At 54.5% G+C, this 23,219-nt stretch overlaps 9 protein-coding genes across 9 annotated transcripts; 4 read left to right on the top strand and 5 right to left on the bottom strand.

The window, feature by feature from the left end:
* Positions 1–997, bottom strand: cnxh (Molybdopterin synthase catalytic subunit). The gene is made up of 2 exons (XM_069376637.1): positions 535–997; positions 1–457 (listed from the first exon to the last, which is right to left on the bottom strand). The coding sequence occupies exons 1-2, from the start codon at positions 716–718 to the stop codon at positions 117–119; spliced, it is 525 nt and encodes a 174-aa protein (XP_069226488.1). The 5' UTR covers positions 719–997; the 3' UTR covers positions 1–116.
* Positions 998–1,206: 209 nt separating this feature from the next.
* WHR41_08032 (Lipoyl synthase, mitochondrial) lies at positions 1,207–2,445 on the top strand (the record flags this gene model as incomplete). The annotated part of the gene is made up of 1 exon (XM_069376636.1): positions 1,207–2,445. The coding sequence occupies one exon, from the start codon at positions 1,207–1,209 to the stop codon at positions 2,443–2,445; it is 1,239 nt and encodes a 412-aa protein (XP_069226489.1).
* Positions 2,446–2,487: 42 nt separating this feature from the next.
* On the bottom strand, positions 2,488–3,465 carry WHR41_08031 (uncharacterized protein). Its single transcript, XM_069376635.1, has 4 exons — positions 3,306–3,465; positions 3,144–3,226; positions 2,918–3,061; positions 2,488–2,822 (listed from the first exon to the last, which is right to left on the bottom strand). Exons 1-4 carry the CDS (start codon positions 3,340–3,342, stop codon positions 2,739–2,741), a joined length of 348 nt encoding a protein of 115 aa, XP_069226490.1. The 5' UTR covers positions 3,343–3,465; the 3' UTR covers positions 2,488–2,738.
* A 2,030-nt stretch (positions 3,466–5,495) lies between these two features.
* WHR41_08030 (uncharacterized protein) lies at positions 5,496–9,842 on the top strand (the record flags this gene model as incomplete). The annotated part of the gene is made up of 1 exon (XM_069376634.1): positions 5,496–9,842. The coding sequence occupies one exon, from the start codon at positions 5,496–5,498 to the stop codon at positions 9,840–9,842; it is 4,347 nt and encodes a 1,448-aa protein (XP_069226491.1).
* A 1,431-nt stretch (positions 9,843–11,273) lies between these two features.
* On the top strand, positions 11,274–12,286 carry Rac1 (Ras-related C3 botulinum toxin substrate 1). The gene is made up of 3 exons (XM_069376633.1): positions 11,274–11,644; positions 11,759–11,991; positions 12,056–12,286. The coding sequence occupies exons 1-3, from the start codon at positions 11,342–11,344 to the stop codon at positions 12,114–12,116; spliced, it is 597 nt and encodes a 198-aa protein (XP_069226453.1). The 5' UTR covers positions 11,274–11,341; the 3' UTR covers positions 12,117–12,286.
* A 1,437-nt stretch (positions 12,287–13,723) lies between these two features.
* Positions 13,724–15,481, bottom strand: WHR41_08028 (uncharacterized protein; the record flags this gene model as incomplete). The annotated part of the gene is made up of 1 exon (XM_069376632.1): positions 13,724–15,481. One exon carries the CDS (start codon positions 15,479–15,481, stop codon positions 13,724–13,726), a length of 1,758 nt encoding a protein of 585 aa, XP_069226443.1.
* A 546-nt stretch (positions 15,482–16,027) lies between these two features.
* WHR41_08027 (uncharacterized protein) lies at positions 16,028–18,706 on the bottom strand. The gene is made up of 3 exons (XM_069376631.1): positions 18,501–18,706; positions 16,478–18,436; positions 16,028–16,425 (listed from the first exon to the last, which is right to left on the bottom strand). Exons 1-3 carry the CDS (start codon positions 18,624–18,626, stop codon positions 16,369–16,371), a joined length of 2,142 nt encoding a protein of 713 aa, XP_069226439.1. The 5' UTR covers positions 18,627–18,706; the 3' UTR covers positions 16,028–16,368.
* Positions 18,707–18,943: 237 nt separating this feature from the next.
* WHR41_08026 (uncharacterized protein) lies at positions 18,944–20,824 on the bottom strand (the record flags this gene model as incomplete). Its single annotated transcript, XM_069376630.1, has 6 exons — positions 18,944–19,350; positions 19,411–19,943; positions 19,992–20,169; positions 20,226–20,379; positions 20,433–20,531; positions 20,581–20,824. 6 exons carry the CDS (start codon positions 20,822–20,824, stop codon positions 19,002–19,004), a joined length of 1,557 nt encoding a protein of 518 aa, XP_069226438.1. The 3' UTR covers positions 18,944–19,001.
* Positions 20,825–21,396: 572 nt separating this feature from the next.
* WHR41_08025 (uncharacterized protein) lies at positions 21,397–22,484 on the top strand (the record flags this gene model as incomplete). The annotated part of the gene is made up of 1 exon (XM_069376629.1): positions 21,397–22,484. Exon 1 carries the CDS (start codon positions 21,507–21,509, stop codon positions 22,482–22,484), a length of 978 nt encoding a protein of 325 aa, XP_069226451.1. The 5' UTR covers positions 21,397–21,506.
* Between the last annotated feature and the right edge of the window lie 735 nt (positions 22,485–23,219).

Here is a 23,219-nt window from a genome sequence, read left to right as displayed (position 1 = left end):
TGAAGCATGAAGCATGAAGCTCTGTACAATATGAACGATATCAACGAACACTTTCTACCATTTGAAGAAGGTCCAGGGAGGCAGGGGCTGCCGACGCAGCTGCCCAGCTGTGCAGCTCACACTCGGACACCGGCTTGCCCATCCCGATTCGCTCTCCACACACCTCCATCAGCAAACCACTCCTCTTTCCACACTTCGACTTTCTCCTTGACCTCTTCCAAGCATTCCTCGCCTGCCTTCCAAGCAGCTTGCCGGTGAGCCGACGAGACGGCAATCAAAATGCTCTCTTCCCCAATGTCGACCTTGCCCAGGCGATGGGTAATCGCAATAGCTACAAGTTCGTGCTTCTCGCGTATGGAACGAGCTATCTTCTGAAGTGTGCGGAGGGCAAGAGGCGGGTATGAAGAATATGCGAGATGTGTGACTGTTTCTCCAGCGAAGGAGTCTCGGGTACAACCTACAGAGACCTACAGTTTAGCTTACTGTGTGCTGTCAGTGAGGCGTGACAACCCGACGAGGGAAATTCACACGTACCAGCGAACAAAACTACAGCGCCCGCTTTGGGACTTTTTACTCGGTCCATCATGGCTTTGGCATCGAGCTCGTCGTAGGTCAGTGAAACGTAGACATCTTCCTCTGAAAGAAACTTCTCGCCCTCAAACAGACGAGCAGAGAAGCTGTTTCCATCGCCGCTGTCGGCTGCTGTTGCTTCTGTCATGACACACGTGCTTTTGAGACTGCAACAACGATCTGGATCGGATGTATGACGAGACAAGTCACAGCCGAGCAGCGTGGCGATGCGGGCAAGCTTGGGTGGGGCGGAAGGCGTCAGCGGTTGGCGGCGAATTGATGTCTGGACGTCTCGAGCTGAGATGCTTGCTCAATTACGGGCGGATAACGATGGCAACTGAGCGATACTCTGCACAAATCAATGCTATTGCAACTGCAATACCATCTTGCCTCAGACCGTGTGCAAGAGATCTTTAGCATGGCTGCGAAGAAGATGCCCGGGTCGAATATCTCACATTGGTCGTGATCTCCCGGCTTACGAGATCGCCGGTGGCGGCGGAGCAGCGGTTATCGCCGGCGCTTCCCGCATTGAAACTTGAACCCTTGCGCGCCCTATCCAAATCATCGGAACTGTCAGGCGACTTTCAGCGCAGCATCGCGCAGACACATTCATTCTACACACCGCATACACACAACATGGCCGCCATCCGACCCCCGACAAGACGCTTCGTCGCTTCTGCGCTTTTTGACACCAGACCCTCTCTCATTCCCCAGAAGCGCTGCTTCGCCACCACTGTCAACGAGCCCTCAACCGTCACACCAACATCTACAAAGCCCAGACCTTCGAGCAAATTCTCCGACCGTCTCAATGCTGGGCCTTCGTTCGCGGACTTTGTAGGGGGCAAGCCAGATGAGCCCATCTCGCCGGAGGAGGCACTCGAGCTCAAGACTGTGCAAGTCGGCCCCAAGGGTCGCAAGCGAGAACACACCCGGTTGCCGGAATGGTTGAAGACGCCCATTCCTAGCAACAACAACTTCAAGAAGATCAAGAACGATTTGCGAGGATTGGGTCTGCACACTGTGTGCGAGGAAGCAAAATGCCCCAACATTTCGGACTGCTGGGGTGGTAGCGACAAAAGCGCGGCGACGGCGACGATCATGTTGATGGGAGATACGTGCACAAGAGGCTGCCGCTTCTGCTCGGTCAAGACATCTCGTGCGCCTCCGCCTCTCGACCCGCACGAGCCAGAGAACACCGCCGAGGCTCTTTCGCGATGGGGTTTGGGCTACGTTGTCCTGACCAGCGTTGACCGCGACGACCTGGTAGACGGCGGCGCCCGCCACTTCGCCGAGACAATCATTAAGATCAAGCAGAAGTCGCCGACAACCCTCGTCGAAGCGCTCACAGGAGACTACTCCGGCGACCTCGAGCAAGTCGCGCTGGTAGCCCGCTCCGGCCTGGACGTCTACGCGCACAACGTCGAGACCACGCCCCAGCTCACGCCCTACGTCCGCGACCGCCGCGCCACTTTCGCCCAGTCCCTCTCCGTCCTGCGCGCCGCCAAGGAAGCCCGTCCGGAGCTCATCACCAAAACCTCCATCATGCTCGGCCTGGGCGAGACGGAGGAGCAGCTGTGGGACACGCTGAAGCAGCTGCGCAGCGTCGGCGTCGACGTCGTCACGTTCGGCCAGTACATGCGGCCCACCAAGCGCCACATGAAGGTCGAGGAGTACGTCACGCCCGCGACGTTCGAGCTCTGGCGCCAGCGCGCGCTCGACTTGGGCTTCATGTACTGCGCTTCTGGACCCCTGGTTCGCAGCAGTTACAAGGCCGGCGAGGCGTTCATTGAGAACGTGCTGAAGAAGAGGGCGAAGAAGAGCGAGCTCTTCGCTGCCGAGAGCGCGGCGCAGCTTGCTGCTTTGAAGAGCACATAGATCCTTTCCTCTACTACTTTTAAATGATTCTTTCAACATGCATGGCGCGGACGGGGTTGGGCTTTTGTGGCATACTGTAGCTAGATTCAGGCGTTTCAGACCGGAGCCATTGGCTCTCATGAGGCTCTTCAACTACAGCCTCGGGGTGTTGGGATATGGCCTTCTTGGGAGAAATCGTAGAAAACCACCCATCTGTATAAAATCTTCAAACCTTCCTAATAACCCCAAACATGTACAACGCTATGAAATTACAGCATGACTCCCAGGAAAGAATTCCATACTGCCCGTATCTATCACGCAGCACTCGGCGCTGCCGGTCCCGTCGAGGACGAACCCGCGCCGCCCACGCTGGGAGGCAGGAAAAGGGGCATGTAGGCCTGTCGTAGCACATCAAGTCAGCAAATCGCACTCACAACCCGCCAGGGGAAAGCCCCTCCGATTCCACAAGGAATGGAAAGTAAGTGAAACGTACAACACCGAGCGACATGGCCGCCATGCCGACTTGCAGGTAGGCCGGGGTGGTGGCCGCGGCGGCTTGCGCGGGCGTCTCGCCCAGCCAGCCTTGGATCGCGAAGATCACGGCTGTCCAGCCGATCATTTTGTTACGGGTGAAGATCTGGGAAGGTGGGTGTTAGCATTGAGTTGGATTTGAGAGAAGATAGGAAGGGGGGTTTGGGGCCTTGCAGGGCGGGACGTACTGCGGCCATGGGGAGGGTGGACGAGATGGTGCCTTGGAAGTCGCTGGCGTCTTTGTCGGTCGGAGGCTCGGTGTAGGGGACGACTGGGGGGTTTATTAGTTAGCTTTTTTTGTGATTGTATGGGTTTGCAGGGTCTGGATGAAGGGTCGCAATGGGACGTACTGAGCTCCTCCCTCCTCATATCTTTCTTGGATGCCATCTTTGAACGTCTTATACAAGATCACGTGCTGGTTGATGTCGTATATTGCTTCAACAATGAGGTGGAACAATGCAAGGTTTGGATATGCGATATGTGGCACGTGGCGCGGTGGTAGTGAGGTCTCGCATGCGCTCTCCCCGGAGGCCAAGCTGTCGTTCCAACGAGGCTGGACCCGCTTGCAGCGGGCCTGGGCGCGCAGCCCTCTCTCTCCGCGCAGCGGGGATGCTTTAGCCTTTTTGCCCGCGGGACCTGGACGCGACGGGTTTACGGGATACTTTGAGTGTCTATGTGTTTGCAGTCCAGGCGCGAAATGTAGAGTCTGGATCTGCGCATTGTGTATCTGGTTCGAATGGCATGTGCAAAGGGTTTGGTGCGGTTGAGAATCTTGCATTCGACCGCGTGCTTACGCTTCAGCCGGTGTGACACCACCTGCTGTCTATCGCACGCCTGTGTGCCACGGGGGCGTTTTGTGGAAGACGAACATGTACTGAGTATTACGTTTGTAGCAGCGGATGTCTCATGCAAAGGGATATCCATCTGCTGTTTTAATTGTTCAATAATACCTACAGAGTAAACATGAGTACAGACACATGATGATTACCGCTCGACAGCATCCCGTTGGACAGCGGCTATGCACAGAAAAGCGTGTGCACCGGAACAGAGGCCGCGGACCTGGATGCACAAGCAGGGCAAAGCAAGGGTGAAGATTGGCGAAGATCAGCCTGCTTGTCCGGGGAGCAAAGGGCGGCCGCGGTTCGCTTAGGTAGGTACTTCGGTTTTATGAATACGTACCCTGGCGATCCGAGATGGGTAAATCGGGCAGGTGGGCTTCAGTTTTGGTTTATCGGACTTGCGGGACTGGCAGATATTAGGTATTGCAAACGTGAATGAGACGGAAGTTCTTTCCGCCGGGATCGCGCTCTGGTTGAACAAGCCACGATCACGATAGCGCGGCAAAGGATGCTCATAATGGCAGTAGTGATATGCCGAGCCGGACATGATGGATGTGGATGGCTACCTTTGTACACACCTTTTGGGGCGACCATCTATCTGACCCGATGGGGCTGTAGCGGACGAAACCCAGGTCTGTGGTCTATGCACGTGGCTCTGATCAGATATGTGAAGGACAGCTATTGTTTGCACTCGCCCAACAAGACGTCGATCTCGGCTGGGCTGCAACAAGATTTACGCCGCAGGCCACAACGCGAGATGGCCCGAATATCGCACACGGCGACTGGTGAAGACCTTGGCGGGCTTGGAAGCCTTTGCTTTGCTTACACGATGGGCAGAGACGTCGGTTGATGTCAGCACCGTCGACGTCCGGCCAGGCGTCCAGGCCAGCTCGGGCAGGTGTCTGCCGGCCAGCGCTGCCAGCGCGGGTTACGTATCGCAAGGACAATCAAGCTGACGCGGGCAGGCGCAGGCGGTCAGGCGATGGTGTTTGTGACGGGGACAAAAGGCAGATCCTCGCTGGTCGCAGTGGCGCCGAGCGCGGGCGGTAAGTTGAGGCGATAAGGTGTCAAGCGTGTCAAGCCACTGGCGAGCAGCGCCGACGTGCATCAGCCCTCGCGCTGTCGCAGCCAGCCCTGGCTCTCCTCGCGCGCCCGGCTCTGCCCCCGATCGCCTGCGCGCTGCTGCTGGGATCGCCGTCGCCTCGCCGCCGCGTCGCCCGTGCTCACACACCTGCACATCTCGAGCACTCAGCGCTCAGCGCACCCGCCGGCCCTCCGCCAGCAACGGCCTGCCGCGCCATCGTCCCGAGGCACCCGTACGCCATCTACCGCCCATCCTCCACTCGCGCCTCCTCCTGTGCACGCCGCCTGAGTGCGCTGCGCTGTCCTCCCCGGCCGGCCTTGTCCCTGTCCCCGGGTTTACCTTCCCGTGTGCCGCCGTTTATGCGCTTTGTCTCACTGCTTCCTACTCCCGCCGCCTCGCCGCCCTCTGTGTACTACTACTGCTATTCGTGCTGCACCGTCGTTGCCCCGACTCGACCCTCCTCTACCTGACAACGCATTCTCGACACCACCGCGCACGTCATGCGCTTCGCCATCTTCGCCCGAACTGCCATTAAGATGGCTCGTTAAGCGTACCCGCAACTCGTCAGCCCGCGGAGCAATGTCCACCACCTGCGCGCATGGGCGACCTACAGTGTCATGTTGAATACATCAGCGTTGGGCAATACAACAAGGCCACCTCAACCCCAGCGCTCCACCCCCGGCTCCCACCCGCAATCAACACATCGCCAGAACAATGTCCCGCGCTTGGGCAATGTGCGATCAGCCTCGGGACAAAGTCATGTCGTCGACTTGACAGCTGACGGCCCGGATGCGTGGAACGCTGAGGTGTGGCAGCAAAATCAGGATCGAAGTGGGTTGGTAGGTGCTTCGGACACCATTGTGTTGAACGAAGATGTGCAAGAAATTAGACCGAGGAAAAAGGCGAGGTTGGATGCGGACGCTGCATTCGTGCAGAGCCCGGAACAACATGGAGAAGCTCAATCAGCGCGTCACGACGTGCGAGATGCCTACAGCAAGGTCCCCGGAGAATCTCTTGATTTCCCTCCCCGCAAACTCACGGCACCGGTGCGCAGTCTTCCCAGGAGACCGGCCAACGACCCAGCGCGAGAGTCAAAGGGACTCAATCCGCCAGCAATGGCGACTCGGCTGCCCCCTCCGAAGCTGGTCGCAGACTTCAACCCTTGGACTGGCCTGCATCCGGAGGACATTCTCAATGAACAAGTTATCAAGACTGGATACTCCGACAAGCCGCCTGGACCGGGTCAGAACGAAAGCAACAGCGCTCGCCAAAGCATCTGGCCGAACTTGAGCCAGAAGAACAACATTGCTCTTTCAACGCTGTCTCACCTCTTCACGCAAGTACTCGACAAACGGCAAAGCCTCGCCAAGTGTACGGCTCCTAGCTCGTTCAAGCCACCTCCACGAGTCACCGTGACAGATACGAAGCGTGAGGCCTGGCTGAAAGACTTGGCGAATACAAACATCCCTCTACGCCGGCAAAGCAGGACCATACCTCACGGTATCCGCGGCAAGCTGCTCATGGAACAATGCCTTGCGAAATCCATTCCCCTGCAACGCGCCGTCTGGCTAGCCAAGTGCGTTGGAGCGAACGAGCTCAGGTCTTTCCGCAAGAAGGGCGTGAGTAGTTCTTCCACCGCACAAGGCGAGGCCAAGTGGATACGAGACTGGACTGTTCAGGTCGAGCAGTTCATTGAGTCTGTCGCGGATTCTTGCGGACAAGCAAACTGGCGTGCAAAGATCGATTATGCCATCAAGCTTACCTCTGCGTTTTACAGCGAGGGCTTACTGGATCGAGACGAGTATCTGGACTGGCTTGTACGGACCTTCTCTTCGGCTTCTATGGACAAAGTACCGTTGTGGATGCTTGTGGTGCAAATTTACTGGCGTGATTTGACTGCCTTTGCGCGTACAGGGCGCAAACTTGCTGTTGCTATACTGGAGCATTTGCACATTATCGCGGAGAGGAAGAAGACGGTTTTCGAACCATTGAAACAGAGATTACAGCAATTGATCACTGCACTCGCTGCCACCGCAAAAGGCTGCTTAGTGCTGCCAAGCACATGGGCGAAATACAAACGACTGCTCGTTCAAGAAGAGACAACTCAGAATACTGGAGTGCGTCCCGCTGTGGTGGATATCATCAGGCGAAACGAGATTCTCGCAGGTCCGATAGGACGGACTACGGATTCAACACGCAGTCCGCTACTTGGTCTTTACACGATGCTCGACAGTGTGGGTCTGGGAGTAGACATGCATAAGCTGTCATCGAAATGCCTCGAAGTCATTCCGAACCACAACGAGCTTGTCAGAGCCGTCATGCACTGGTCCAGCACGCTCTACCGGCGCGGACATGCACGAGTGTACATCGCTGCCAAGATCGTTGCGACCCTGCACGAACTTGGCTACGATACGGACGAAGCTGTTCTCGCGTACCTACGATTTCCGAACTCAGCTTTGCCTTCAGAGGCTCGACAGGTATGGGCTGTGGTTGGTGAGCTCGCTCGACACGATTGTTTCGCGACTGGTGCCTATCTGCAATGGATAATAGCCAGCGGTGCGGTCTTCACCTCCGACAAGTCGAGCTTGGCCACTGGATTGCTTGCTACCCTTCCTGTCGAAAACATGCCGCAGCGCTTTCGGAATCTTAGAACAACCTTACTGGCTCGCCTTGGACAGGTTGAAAATGATGAATCTATCGAGAACGCAAAGAGGGAGATTGAGCTGGCGCTTGAGAGCACTCATGCTCGGTCTATCGACATCCAGATGACGCTTCTTAATCTTCCAGAATCTGCAAAAATGGTGCTTCGGAGCTGGACACACGCGAAGATCAAGGATATGGGACAAGATTCCAACATCTCTCCCGTGACCTTCATAGCTTTACGAAGCGTCCTTGAAAGCCTCGGTGATATATCTACGCTTACATCGCTTGTTGAGAATGCGGTCCGGACCGAGGATGTACGATTGCTCGCTTCTGTTACGGATACAGTAAACATGCACGCCCTTGAGTTTGCTGTTCTGGGATCGTTTAGACACATGGTCGATCTCCTGGTACAGCAACATAAAGCTCTCAGGAGCCAGAATCTAGATCGCAAATTCTTGCTCGCACTGACGGCGCTGGTCGACCGATGCCCGGAGAAAGCCAACATCGCAAAGTTGCTCCAGAGCGACTTGGCCGCTCACGAGCAGCAAAACAGCGCCGCCGTCTGCTCCCCCGCCTCGGATAACCTCGTCGGCATGCAGGCTGGCAATCTGGACAGCACTGCCGAAATTGACGCCGTCTTCGCCAGCGGAAATTCGATGGACGAACAGACCATGCAGCGGGTCTTCCTGCGAGTCATTGAGCGATCGGGCAAGGCCGACGCGGATCTCACCGGAGCCGAGAGCGGAATCGACAGATGGCTGAACCAACTTCGCAGCGTCGATAGCGCGGGTTTCGAGAAGCTGGCCAAGGATTACGTCGCGGCGACTGTGCACAAGGGGCAAGCTGACCATGCCGCTCTTTCCGGTGTCATGGCTCTTGCGGCGAGTCGATGCCTCAGCTTTGACAAAGTCGCTGCGTTGGGAGCTCAGGCACCGCTCAAGTCAGCCGCAATCGTGCTGCAGCTTCTGGCTGGGCCGTCGCCCTCGTCCGGTCTAGGGGTGCCTGAGGTTTACGCTTTCCGACTCCAGCAGCAGCGCTACTGTGATGAACGGCCTGAAGAGGTTGCCAGCCTTTTGCGCAAGGTTGCTGATGATCCGGCCTTTGCTTTTGATGCTGAAGGGGTCATCGATCTCATTCTGAGGATTATCACTCGCCATCCGGGCAAGCTTGGGAAATCTTTCAGCGACCACCAGCACTCGCAGGCTGCTCAACAGGCTGCTGCGAGGATCTGTAAGATCCTGCTGTCTCAAGATCAGGCCTCTACCGTCGCGGAAATCGATGCTTGCGAAGTTATCAAGTCTGCGAACGCGCTCAATGCTCCCTTTACTATAGGATGGCTCAGAGTGTTCAGCAGTGGCCAGGCTGCGGCGGGAGCTGGAAAAGATGAGGCTGTCAAGAGCGCCCTTTTGAAAGCTGTCGCGGAAAGGTCTGAGGTGTGGCCTCAATTGCTTTCTGCGGCCAAGCCCGATAGCTTGAAGGAGATCCATACGTGGGCGCGAGGACGCATTCTCGCCGAGATCACTGCTTTGCAGGAGAATCGTGCCCAAGCAGGAGGCGAGCTCAACGATCAGCTTTGCGAAGTGCTGGACGTCACGTACTCGTCAGTCAAGTCCGAAGACGATGCGGCCGTCCTCGCAGTGCTCACAGAGAAGCTCAAGCTGCAGGAGAAGCAACTGAGTGACGTCAACATCACCGCGACAGATTGTCAAGACAAGCTGCAAACAATGTCGCGTACACTCAGCATCCTGTTGCACCTCTGCACCCTACCGGCCCAAACCGCGCCACCAACCGACGCGGCAAAGCAGTCCCGCATCAACCTCCTCATCGCCCTCTGCACCCTCCTCTCCCACCCTCGCTTGCAAATGCGCCAGCCCCTCCTCGACCACATCCTCGACGTCGCCGCTCTACACGCCGACTCCCTCACCCACGAAGCCCTCTCCGCCCTCGCTCGCCACACGCCACTCACAAACCCCCGCGTCCTCTTCCTCCTCGGTTCCCACGGCACAGCAACATCGACATCAGCCTACCCAACTGTAGCTCTCGCTTCCCGCGTCCAGCAACCAGCGCAGACACAGCAGCAGCGCGCCTTGGCGAGACAGCAACAGCAGCGTCTCCCGCAGCCACATCAGCAGCCGCAGCAGGGTTCTTCAGCTGCTGCGTCGAGGATCCCACCATCGCCAGCGGCGCGCCAGCAGACCGCTGAGGTGAAGCTCACGCCGTTTCCGCTGAGGAACTGGGAAATTGTGCCGGATTCGACACCGGTCATGGGCGAGAATGACACGGCGGTCAGTCTGGGGTTGTTTGGGGCTAGGAAGGTTTGAGGTTTGAGAGGAAGTGGAAGACGAGCGTACTATCTTCTTGTTTCAATGGCGTTGAAAGGTCCAACGGGCATGGCTTATTTTTGCTTTTTGTCTGATGCGCGTTCTAGCGGTGTATCCTTTTTTCCTTCTTCACGGTTGGTGTTGTTACTTGGATACGATGGCATGATCGGGTTTCTTCTCTTTTGTTTGGTTAGTGGTCGATTAGAATTCGATGCATTTTTGCTGTTGCATGTATCAAACATGAGCATAGGTATTCTACGACTTTGCTGGTTCATGTATCGGATGCACACCAGAACTACTCAGAATGTTCACGAGACTTTTCACTGCAGAATGTCAACCGGGGAGAACCATCACAAGGATGTTACATGCGACGGATGCCACCTTGACGGTGCAAGGCTATATCCGCGATGCGGTATGCATTACTGTCTCTGAGAAGATGCAACCTCAGCACATGGACAATTTCAGAATCGCATGACAATCGCGGTGTGGGCGGTATCTCGCATTGTCTTCCGACACGGCCGGATTTGGAACGCGTGCTTCCAGATGCATAAGTTGACTTGCCGACAAGCTCCCCTAAAGCCTATCACAGACCTATTATAGCAGATCGTCGTTGCTACACATGGTGATTGGCCTTATACCAACGAATAATGCCGGCGGTATAAGCGCCGCGTCGTTCGCGAGCTCACATGCACGCAGGATCTTGCTGAGGCCCTGCTTGGCGGCTGCAATAATGGGCCGGTCAAAGCAGGCCAGCTGGCTCCGCTTTCGGACTAGCCAGCCACCAAAGCACCCACAGCGCGCATCTGCAGTGGCGTGGCGAGTGTTTCCACCCATGCGACCTCACTTCGCAGCGACCAAGACCGCCTGCCGTGAAACTCGCAATTCCCCATCTTCCTCCGCTGCTATACCACCGCCGACACCTCTCGTCTTGATATCCTTCGCCGGCAAGCACCGACTCCCTCCCTCCCTTCCTCCCGTCGGCGGCCCGATCGCCCACGAGCCACGGCTCGCGCCGAACCAAGGGTACTCAACCGACCGAACCCCCTCCGCTCTCATCTACCACCTCCCCCCACCCGCAACGACACTGCGCCAACTGGACTCGACCGGTGCTCCAGGCCTGTTGTCACCCATTCCTACCGGGTCACCCTTCTGTCGTTCTCCTCCTGGACCCTTTCCGGCACCAGGCGAGCGACGCTCCCCTTCGACCTCGGCGCCCGTTCTGCCTTGGAGATCGAAGCCCTGAAGCACGTCCCACGCTGCCGGACCTCACCTGTCTGAGGCCCTGTCGTGCAAGAGCAAGGGAACCGGCCGACGCCATACCTCGTCGACCTCATCCCGAATAATTCAGGCGGCTTCTCCACCGTCCACTCCCGCGTCCCGGCGACCTTATCGCGCAGCATAGCGCCGCACACCGCCGCCCGACCTCCCTCCCTCCCTCCCCAGTCCCGCCAAGGGACCCCTCTCCCACCCTCCGCGCCGCACCACCGCCACCCACAACGATGGCCGCCCCCGCCACGCAGTCGCTCAAATGCGTCGTCACCGGCGACGGTGCCGTCGGCAAGACCTGCCTGCTCATCTCCTACACCACCAACGCTTTCCCCGGCGAGTACATCCCCACCGTCTTCGACAACTACTCCGCCAGCGTCATGGTCGACAACAAGCCCATCAGCTTGGGTCTCTGGGATACCGCCGGTCAGGAGGATTACGACCGCTTGCGCCCGCTCAGCTACCCGCAGACGGACGTGTTCTTGATCTGCTTCAGTATTGTTTCGCCGTCGAGTTTTGACAACGTTAAGGCCAAGGTATGGTCATCCTGAGGAAGAAGAGGTGGAGATGACAGCATGCGGAGAGGAGGCATGCTTATGTGAAAGAATGCGGAATGAATAAGTGAACCCTGCTAATCCTCCTGCCAACAGTGGTACCCTGAAATCGAGCACCACGCGCCCGGCGTCCCCATCATCCTGGTCGGCACAAAGCTCGACCTCCGCGACGACCCCGAGGTCAAGGAGCAGCTGCGCCAGCGCAAGATGCAGCCCATACAGTACGAGCAGGCGGTCGGGGTCGCCAAGGACATCAAGGCCGTCAAGTACCTCGAGTGCTCGGCCCTGACGCAGAGGAATCTGAAGAGCGTGTTTGACGAGGCGATCAAGTACGTACAATTTGAAAGAGAGAAAGAAGAAGAAGGACCGTGGCTAACGATGACTGAACTCCAGAGCCGTAATAAGCCCCCGGCCCCCCGTCAAGCCCAAGAGGAGCAAATGTGCCATTCTTTAATACCCTTGCGCGCGCGTGTCTCTCTCAAACAAAGCGAAATCATTCATCTCTCTCTCCCTCTCTCCGATCGACATCCCCTTTTTTGTTCTCAATGCAAAGCAATGCAGTGCGAATGTGGCGCCCTTACTTACACTTATTGCTACTGCCACTACTACTACTACTACTACTACTACTACTACTACTACTACTACTACATTATCTATATATTCCCCCTCCAACTCAGATCCATCCGATATAACGTTGCCCTCTGACTCTCCAATGCTTTTTGCCCGACCTTCGGCAGTGCCGAGAATGTTGACCGTGACAATCGTTCACCATCCGCGGGATTTGTGGGGAATGTCTTCGTGGTCATGGACATAGAACGTGTTGCCGAGGCCAGGTACTGCTCATTGACGTGAAGAATCGTGCTTTTGATGCGATTTCGTCCCGTGCAATTCTTATTGAAACATCAAGTGTCCGCGGAAGCACGTCACCGCTCAGATGTTCTCGTCGACCTTGCTGAGTAAGGTGAAATGCTCCCCGGGGTGACTACCGTGGGAAGAATTTTGAACCGACAGTGGAGATGATTTTGTATATCACGAGCATGAATGAGAGGAAAGCCTATGCACAGGCCCGGGCCCTCTCCAATCCTGTGACTATGGGTCCGGATTCCGGATCGGGCGGCGTCACTCCACTGTCACGGTGTCTTTTCAGCAATCGCGCTTTCTCGACTGGTACTCCACCGAGTCAGAGTAAGTGAAGATATCTGGAAGCGAGGCCTCCTAGCTTTGACGTCGATGCTTCTCTGGTTTAGAAGCACTTCCGCCCTCTCTATCTTACGTGTTCATTTCCCGAAAAGACTGTATTTAGGTTGAGACCACGCTCGATAAGCAGGTCGAGGACCCTCTCACCGTCATCTTTGGAGTCATTGCCAATAGTAAAGTCATAGTGAGGAGGCATTGCTACGCGATTCGGGTAGTCCCCGTGCTCCAAGAGCATTTGTACCACGTCGGCATGGCCATATTGAGCCGCAGCAGAAAGTGATGCGAAACTATCTTCAGTATTCGTCCCTTTGGCTAAAAGCGCGTCGACGATTTCCTTGTTGCCCGCGATGGAAGCCAACTCGAGCATAGACCTTCCCGACAGGTAGGGCGCGGACTGTTTGACTCCCCATTGAAGCATGAGGTCAACAAGGTGATAATGTCTGCATTTTTGAGCTTCGACGAGTGGATGACTAGATCCTGGCCTGCCGGAGAAAACCTCAAACGGGGTTGGATGCTGGAGAATAGCCTTCACAAGGCCCGATAGACCATGGCGGCAAGCCAAGGGCATGATGCCATGAGTGTCTTCAACAGGAGTAGCTTTCAGAGCAGGAGCATCCCAGATTTGCTCAATGGCAGAGAGTCTGGACAAAAGCACTTTCTTCACCTCGGGATTCTCCTGGCATGGCCAAGAATCCAAAGCATCAGAAAAAGTCTTGTGCCATGGCATTGCATAAGTTGGATGTGCTAACAGCGCTTCCATGACTGTGCAATTACCTGATGCGATAGCTGCTTCAAGCTTGCTTCCATAGTATCTCGGTTCGAGACGGACATTGGCGCCAGCGTCGACCAATGTCCTGAAATTGCCTAATCGCCTTTCCTGATTGACACCCACAAGCAAGATTTGTTGTCTTTGCCCTTGGAATCAGGGCTGGCTCCATGCTTGAGTAGGAACTCGATGACTTGATGGTCTCCCGAATGAACAGCGGCGCCGAGCGGGGAGCGATGTTGTTCGCCTGATAGGTTCAGGAGGTCGTGCCACGTCTCCTCGGACAGGACATCCTGCAAAATCTCCAATAGGTTGCAAAAGCTATTCAACGCGAGAATGTACAGCTTGTTCGATGTGTGCAACCGACGCGCTGCAAATTTCTCACACATATTGCTCATCATCTGCCACCTATCAGTGGGGAACTCTCGAAGGTATTCGCCCTGACATTTGCCTTCACATTGGGCATTGTCTGCATGATACAACATTCCGTATGTTGCATACTTCAAGAACGGGTGAGCTTCATTGATGCCCTCTCGAAAGTTGTCAGAGTCAGCACAATCGATGAGCACCGAGACTCTGTCCGCGTAAGTCTGGCAGCATACTTTGAGCTCCTCGTGTATAGTGGCCTCCTTGTTCTGGCCAAATGTGGGATCGATTGATTGCAGTCCGCCATTTTTGAAATATTCCCGCACAGACTCATGAATGAACTGGACAGTGGGCTTTTTCCCTTTCGTCCACTCCGCCAAACCCTTCGAGGAGTCGAGGATGAACTTTTGCATATCATCGGGGTCAATTTCGTCTTTATTCCAAGGTACGACGGCATCGTTGCATGCTGAGCTTGTCATGACAGCAAAGTATAGCTCCTCTCTACTCAACGGGCGACTGGCGTACATGATCCAGAAGATCGTTAAGCGAAGAATTTTGTCATTTTGTGAGCCTCTTCGCAGTATTTGCTCGAAAAGCTTGTTCAAATCCTCGGGAACCCTTCTCAAACGGACTTTGAGCTGGTGCACCTGTCCCCTCGCGATGTCATCCTTCAAAATGTTGATGACCAAAACCACCCACAAGAAGATGCCCGAGGCTCGATCTTCGATGTCGGCCTGGATCTCGGCGGATTGCTTCGGCTTCATGGGTCGCAGTCTGTACTTAGAGATGTCCGTTTTGTGACCTTCTTGGCTTTCCAGAATCATTTCCTGGCATACTGCGATATCAATGTGCGGATAATGACGGCTCGATAAAAGGACTCGGAAGTTGGCTTCTTTTTCCGAGATCAATTGCCCGATCGAGTCGAAGAATTCGATCATGTCTCTTGCGTCTGAGATATTACACTCATCCAGGGCATCCACATAACAAGTGACGGAATGTCCACTTAGGCTAGTAACCAACGCCTGGAACACCTCCTTCAGCAGCTCTATGGGCCATTCTTGGTTGCTTCTTGGGCCTTTCAGGACGGGCATCGCCGTCGCCGCAGACGGGATTTTGTCCAGCATCTGGTGTATGAGTGACCGATACATGCCTTCCGTGGTTTGCTGTAGCTTTGTGCCCCTTGCATTGAAGAAGAATGAGATAACGATGTCGTCCAAGTTGGTCACCCCGTACTGCAGAGCAGCTTTCATGAGTGTTGATTTGCCGGCTCCCGGCTTCCCTTTGATCCAAAAGAAGCCGTTGTGCAAGCTGAAACACGACGGCTCCCGCCAAATTTTGTATGCCTCTTTTTCGAAGAACCATCTACACGTGTCGGTGTGCGCTGTTCGAACAGTGGCGTACCGGTCATCCATCTCATCAAAAGCGAGCGCTTCCTTCACCATCTGGTTCGAATCCGTGTTGCGCTCATGATACCCTAATGGCGAATGCATGTTATCGTAGTGACGTTGCCGAACACATTGTTCGACTTGCCTTGCGCGGTGGCTCCTTGGTATGTGTTTCCCGAGCGACCCGCCTCATCGTCTTCGCATATCTTAGGTCTTTTGGAGCGGTGTTGGGCCTCTGGCTCGCATGTAATGGGGACCGAACTTGTGGCTCCCGACACAATGCGGGAGACTTGGGCTGCATTCATGATGCCAAGATCCAGGTAGAGAGTGGTCAACGATGGAGAGATTTCTCAGCTGGCGGCGGTCTTTGACGGATGGAAGTTCCAGTCTGGAGCTGGTCCAACCAAAATAAGTCTTTATGTTGCGCGCCACCTCGAAAGAGGGCCACTTTCTGGGAGAAGGTGACGTGCGGCTGGACCCAAGGCTAAGAATCTCGCTTAACATCCCGCCATGCATGAGGCTGAGGCACCTCGTCGCACTCTAGAGGAATCCGTATCAAGACGGCACCACTCCTGACCAAATTGCTGTATGGTATTTCGACGAAGACGCGGAAGCAAAGAAATTCATCATAGAACGATTCTGGCTCCGAACGATCGGAAATCGTGCTTTTGTACAATTATTTTAATAGGTGTTCGAGTTTAGCTGGCATCGTCGAAACTGACCGTCCTTCGAACATCTTACAGGAAAAAGTGATTATCATTTGCAGTTCCCTTACATGATCTTTGTCCTCTTCGCAAGCTCGTTTTCGGAAACGAACATTATCATTTCTGAAGATCTACACCAGTCGAAGCATCTTTATCTTACAACGTATTAGGATAACGGATCGCGGAAAGCCATGACGCGCTTGCATTTTCAGAGGAGTGCATTCCCGGTTCTGAGATAGCAAATGTCCGAGAAGTCGCTCTGTTGGTCGTCGAACTGCCGGCGCCATCTCAATTCTCCGTGAAAAATTGCATGTCAGGGCTCAATCCAGGAATTACTCCGTAGGCCTGTACATTGTCAGTACGCCGAGTGTCAAGATATCGTCAAATACACGCTTACCGAAGCGTCAAGATCCAGCCAATCAGAGGTTTGCCAATCCATAAACGGATCGTAGAACATGTCAGAGATTGCTCCCGTTAGCTCAGTGCCACTCATTGCCCCTGCTTGAAACGAATGCGACCCAGCTACCACCTCGCTGCTTGTGTTATAAGCGTATGCAGCTTGACTCAGGCCAGGGTTGCTGTCATGCGTAGACATCTGAGCATCAGTTGGCCTAGGGGCGATTGTATCACCTCTTAGCTCCTCAAGGATAATACTATATCGCCGGCTGGGAGAATTTGTCGCTGTGGCGTTGGCGAGATGTATTTGGCAGCGGTCGGCTAAAGCCATCAGCGACTCGCGGTCAATTCCTTCGAGGCCGCTGTTCCGTTGCATGTTCCAGACATATGTGACCGTCAATGCACAGAAGGTGATGTAGTGTGTCCACCAGAATGCGTGAAAGAGCGGGCCCTCTTGCGCCAGGGCATCAATGGACCGAAGCGCATCTCGAGCCGCACTTATGCAGAGACGCACGCTCTCTTGGCGGAATTCTGAGATTGAGCTGGAGTCTTTCTCACCATTCGATCGGCTCAGAAGGAAAGGTCTGTGGAGATGGACCACCGCATGCTTGTAGGCTAATCTGAGGGCAACGCCTTGACGACGGAACCCTCGGACGAGGTTCGTTGGCGTCGCCTTTAACAGTGGTGGTAGAGAGTCTTGCCATTCCTTGAGCTTGTCCGCTAGTACGCGAGCCTCTGAAACACGCGAAGCCTCGGATGATGGGGCGATTGAGTAGAGTCCGTCGGATATCTCACCCACAAGCCGGGCTAGTTTGATGTTCCAGATAAATCCGTCGAGATGGCAGTCATCAGTGTCTGCATTGTCGCCCATCATCCTGCCACTGGGAGTCATGTTGTCATCGTTCACTCTGTCAGGGTACTCTTGGTCGATGTCCTTGTCGTGGAAGTGACGAGGCCTTCCCATGACGACGCCAACATACTTGTCAAGGATATAGGCACTCCAGAAAGTTCGCCTTCTGCATTGACCATGAATGTAGTCCCGTGAAGAGCTTGCAGACAGGATGTTCTTCCGGTCTCTTCGGTGCATGCCTAGAGCGGAGATAATCTGTAGGAGATTGCCGAAGATGAACCACGACCTGTTCATCCGGGAAGTCATCAGGAGATAGAAGACCTGCAGAAGTCGTGCTTGAGCCGATTCGAGATGCGGCAATCCGGTCTCTGTATCTGTGAGCGCTATGGCATAGCGGAAAAACGAGTCGCTGTCAGATAACGAAGACACGTCGTCGGAATACCCTCTTGACTTCTGACGATGAAAAGTCGCAACAGCAAAGACACTGAGTAACGTTGACACTCGAGCGTTACCCAAGCCCTTTGTTATGGGCAGCCCTAAGCTGATGTTTTCGGTCACATTGCGATACCACCCGTCGACAGTTGGCCTATGGAGAGGCTTGTATGTGGCCACGCAGACTTCGAAATACAGATCGAGTAGCTCAGTGGCTTGGATGCTGTCAGGGATGCTTGGAAGTATAGCAGGCTGTGAAGCGAAGCCATCTAATGTGGATCCCAAGAGAGGTTTATCCCCTGCTGCAGTGAGCGGCTGGTCCGACTGTGTGAGGTGCTCGGGGTCCGGTGCGCTGTGACGCTTCAATCGATATCGCGCTCGCTGCAGAAAAGACAAGCCGGAAGTACGATCCACGTATTGGCCATTGATCTCCGTTGCATCCAGCTCAGGCGAGCTTCGTGAAAGACTCTGAGGGTGCTCGCAGGGATCGAGGCTCGTGCTTATGCCTCTGCGCTCTGCATGATCTTCAACTTGATGGTCACCAGATTGCGCACCCGGCGTTGAAGACGGGGGCGTTGGAGGCCGCCCGCGAAGGTATTGAGTGTCATATGTGCAGTTTGCACCCTTCTCTTCGCACGTAGCACATGGTCTTACTCCCGAGCACCGAGCCTTCTTTGCCTGTTTCCAAGACCTCAGCATGCATGTTCTTACCATTGACACCCAAACGAATAATTCCACATACCTTGCAAGCGTCGCAAGCCCGAGTGGCCTTTGAGGCGCGACGACCTCGTGCTGTGTCCGAAGTGCGACGTCGCTTTGAAGCGCTGGGAGATGCAGTGCTCTCACTGACACTCCACGTGCTATACATCAGACGAAGATGCAGGGCGTATATCTGGTCACCTTCCCATGTTCCAGCACCTTTGCAGGCTAGAAAGATTAGCACGCGCGGGGATGGTCATCATGTTGTCTGATATCCGGACAGACGTGACAAAAGCGGCAATGAGGGTGCGGACAAAAATGGACCCGATGTGGGGTCTGGTGCGGAGTCGGCGAACTCGTTGAGATCATCCCACTGCTATGTAACGTGCATAGCCGGCAATTAATTGCCGTACGATCCGAAAGATTTGATGATCTAAAAGATGTTTGGTCCCACGTCAGGTCGTTGGGGAGTACACTGAATATACAAGAGGCCAGTGTTGCTTGCGCGATGTGAGCATCAACAAAGCACAACAGCCTACAATATCTACAAAGTATATTTGAACAAGGGACTCTTGTCCCCCATGCGGTCCAAGTCCTCCTCTGAGAACTGCGCATGGACGTCCTCTTCAGATAGCTTGTCGTTCTTCTTGTTGATTGACCAGAGCAGGAATTCAAGCAGCAAAGCTGCAGCAACACCTCCAGCAGCAAATCCCAACGAAGCGCCAAACCCTGTGGGATAAGTAGGTGCCTCTTTCTCAATGAAGATGAAGCTGCCAGTAATGCCACCCATATTTCCGACGCCGGTCATCCATCCAATTCCCATGGCGCGTTTCGCGGGGCCGGCGAGGTTGTTCATGTTCCACGCTTGAACACCTGGTCCAATGGGGTAAAGCCTATAGCAAGGTCAGCCTGGGTATGTAGACTGTGTGATCGATGAGAAGATTTAGACTCACCCAAAGCAAGCAAGACAGATTGCGAAATAGCATGCAGGAATGTTGTTCTGGATGTCCGCTGCCTTTGCGCAGAGAATCGCATACGCCGTGACAACGCAGAGCTGCGGAAACACGATCGTAGGCATTCTCCATTTGAAGTGATCAGAGATCACAGAGAAGCCATAAGCAGCGACTGCACCGACTGTATAGCACGGAATCGTGAGTAGCTGAGCATTCGACGATGTGTATCCCATGTTTTTGATGATTTGAGGCATCGTGAACTTCAGACCGTAGTTTGGAGTCACGTTGGACCAGAACATCAAGATCAAGAGGTAAATCTTCCAGTCAGATATCACTGACCAAAAGATGCGCCAATCGAAAGCCTTCTCTTTATGGCCCTTGGGCTTGAAGCGTCCAGCTGCTGTCTGTCGCAATTCGAGATAACGAATTTCGTCCGGAGTGAGCCAACGACTCGAATGCTTCGGCGTGTCGACGAGCAGCCAGAAACAAGCAATCCCAGCTAGTACCGACGCGATTCCCTCCAAGATGAAAATCTGGTCTCATTAGTAAATTCATAGTTGCCGGAGTGCTCGCAGACTTACCCAACGCCAGCCTTCGTAGCCAGCTGTGCCGTCCATCTTCGCGATACCAAATGCCAATAGGCCTGAGAACGCACCAGCGATGGCACTAGCTGTGAAGAAGATGGCAATGCGAGTTTGACTTTCGTGTGGCATATACCATTTACTGATGATCAGAATGGCACCAGGGAAGAAGCCGGCCCTGTACAGATTATAAGCTCACTCAGACTAGCATCCATGCAATGAGAGATCACTTACTCAAAAAGGCCTAGCAGTATCCTGACACCACAGAGCTCTGCGAAGTTGTGGACAAACCCGTGACACATCATCACAAGCCCCCACAGAGTAACTATTCCCCCCATGAACAATGACGGTCGGTCGAAGAGGTTGAGAATTGCATTGCTGGGTACCTCTACCAGGAACATTAGCAATGAAGTGTAGATGTAGGAAGCGATTCGAACTCACCAGCAAGTGTGTAAGGGATGAAGAAAATGGCAAGTGCAATGTTGTATTGGGTGCCAGTCATGTTCAGGTCAGGAAGAAGACCTTCGATCTTTGCGTTACCTACAAGATCTTAGCACCTGGTCTTTCACTGTTCGAAGAAAAGACTAACCAATGTTAGCTCGATCAATGAAACTGATCAGATATAAAATCAATAGCATTGGGACGAGTCTCCAGTCGATCTTTCGAAGAACCCTTTTCCTCTGCTCATCAGAGAAGCTAGCGAGGAAGGCCGCTTCTTCGGAACTGATGTGTCCATTCACAACATGCTCGGTCTGGACAGCACTGTCTTTCTGTAGTCCGACCTCTGCATCATAGTTTCGGTCGTCGCCGTTTTGTCTCGACTGAGACCGCATGGTGCTCTCGAGAAGTCTAAGGGATTTGAGAACAAGGTTGAGTAGGTAGTCAGCGTAACGAAAGTCACTTCATGGATCGATCTTCGCCAGAACCGAGAGCGTCGACAGAGCGCTTTTGTACAAGCCATCGATCGAGGTGTTCAGTCCTGTTGATGACCTTCGCACGGTCATTGTCCGGCAATCGGCCAATGGTGCATAATGTGGCTTCCATGAGACATGCCTGGGGCTCCGCTCTGGGGAAGATTCTGTGGGGTATGGGGATGAAAACTCGGATATTGAACACCAGCGAATAGTCCGAGGTCACGGCAGGGTCGGCATTTGCCAGATGCCTCGGAATCCTGAAAGAGCCAGCGGATATTCTGCTTCGGTCGTGAGTCCGGCCGGATTTGTCCCAAAGCGGACCGGAGAAGCCCTTGGTGTGACAGCTCGTCCAGAGAACCGTCACCTGACGACCTCTCTCAGAAACTCGGCCCCAGATCAGCACACGAAACACCGAACAGACAAGTTGTCGACACAATGCACTGCATATATAGAGTACGAGCTCAACATCGTTCTCAACCCATAATCATCATCCACATCACTCATCGTTCCACATCATACAAACTGCAATCGGCACACTGAACATCAAGTCACTACAATCACGCATTGCAAACATTCACCTTCGTTTAAATCAGTCGCAAAGATGAACGGTCACACCAACGGCCACGTGAACGGCAACGTTGTTGGCTTCGACGTCAGCGGGCTTGTCCCTGCTCCGGTCACGCCATTCACAGAGGACGGCCGCGTCGACTACGAAGCCATTCAACGTCTGGGATCATGGCTCGGCAGCATTGATGGTGTCAAAGGCCTCGTCGTTCTGGGTCATGCTGGCGAAGGAACCTTCCTCACCCAAGCGGAGCAAGAAGATGTCATTCGAGCTTTCGTGAAGTCAGTCAACGACCGTATTCCCATCATTGCCGGCATCACTGGCGAGGGCACTGAGGTAGCCGCTCTCGAGGCAAAGCGCGCCAAAGCTGCTGGCGCTAAGGCTGGTCTTCTCTACCCATCTCACGGCTGGCTCCGCTTCGGATACCAGCCTGGCGCTCCCCAGGACAGGTACAAGGTTGTCTATGAAACCAGCGGCCTTCCCCTCATTTTGTTCCAGTACCCCGACAACACCCATGCGACCTACAACCTGCAGACCATGCTCGACATCTCCGCTCAGCCTGGTGTGTTTGCCATGAAGAACGGCGTCCGCAACATGCGCCGTTGGGACACTGAGATTCCTGTCATCCGCGAGCAACGTCCGGACCTCCAGATTTTGACTTGCCACGATGAGTACCTTTTGCACACAGCTTTCGATGTCGACGGCATGCTGGTCGGCTACGGCAACGTCGCGCCCGAAGCCTTGCTTGATTTGATCGACGCTGGCAAGGCTAGAGACTACAAGAGAGCTCGCGCGGTCCACGACAAGCTCCTTCCTGTCACAAAGAGCATCTACCACCGCGGCTCGCATATGGAGGGCACCGTTGCTCTGAAGCACGCCCTTGTAGCGAGAGGCATCCTGACGCACGCCACCGTAAGGTCGCCGCTTCTCCCTCTTCCGGATGGTGCTGAGGAGGAGATCCACGCCGCGGTCCGATCAGCGAAGTTGACAAAGGCCGTGATGAACGGACACTAGCGTGGTTATGCGATAGAATGCAGTCAATTAAGGCCTCGTAGCGAATAGAACTTGTATGTCAATCTCTTACTTCATGGAAATTCAAATCATTCTTGTTCGTACATACATATAGTCGCACATGCATCTGGTGCAGAGGCTTGATTGCGGAAGTCATTGGAGGATCATCACCTTTTACCAGAGAATGGTGCTGGAAATGTCACGTCACGTGCACATGCAACTTTTTGCTGATAGTCAAGCGTTCGGGTATCCCGTCCCACGGCACGTTGCGTTGAGCTGTGAGCGGTAGGAACAGCTTCCATGAGAGGATGGATCCACGGAACAGACCGTGCAAAGCTGCGCCCACAAGCGGATCATGCAGCAATGTGGGACCAAGAGGACCATCGACTCGGAAGCTTCGAAGCTTTGCGGTCGGGACGGGACTCAACGGCCGGACGGGAAGATCACCGCGCTAAGATCGACGACTAATGCGATTGCCTGATCGAGCGAGAGATCTCAATGTTTTCGATTGGCACGGCCGTCGTCTGCCTATAGAAAATGGAGAATCTGGTCATCGAAATCGGCGCATGCTTTTCTTCGATGTAGTCATTGCGTGGCTTTCCAGGAAAGCCACGAGTCTCTTTGCGACGTGGACAGAATGCATTTCGGGGGCGATGGATCTCTCGAGCGTTGTCGGTCCGAAGTCCGCAAGGTCAAATCCCCAATATAAGTGAGCCCACGGTTGGGAGACCCCTCTGA

This window comes from Cladosporium halotolerans (genome assembly GCF_011745625.1).
Source record: "Cladosporium halotolerans strain TM138-S3 chromosome Unknown Sca36, whole genome shotgun sequence".
NCBI lineage: Eukaryota > Fungi > Ascomycota > Dothideomycetes > Cladosporiales > Cladosporiaceae > Cladosporium > Cladosporium halotolerans.
This window is presented reverse-complemented; position numbering and strand designations above follow the sequence as displayed.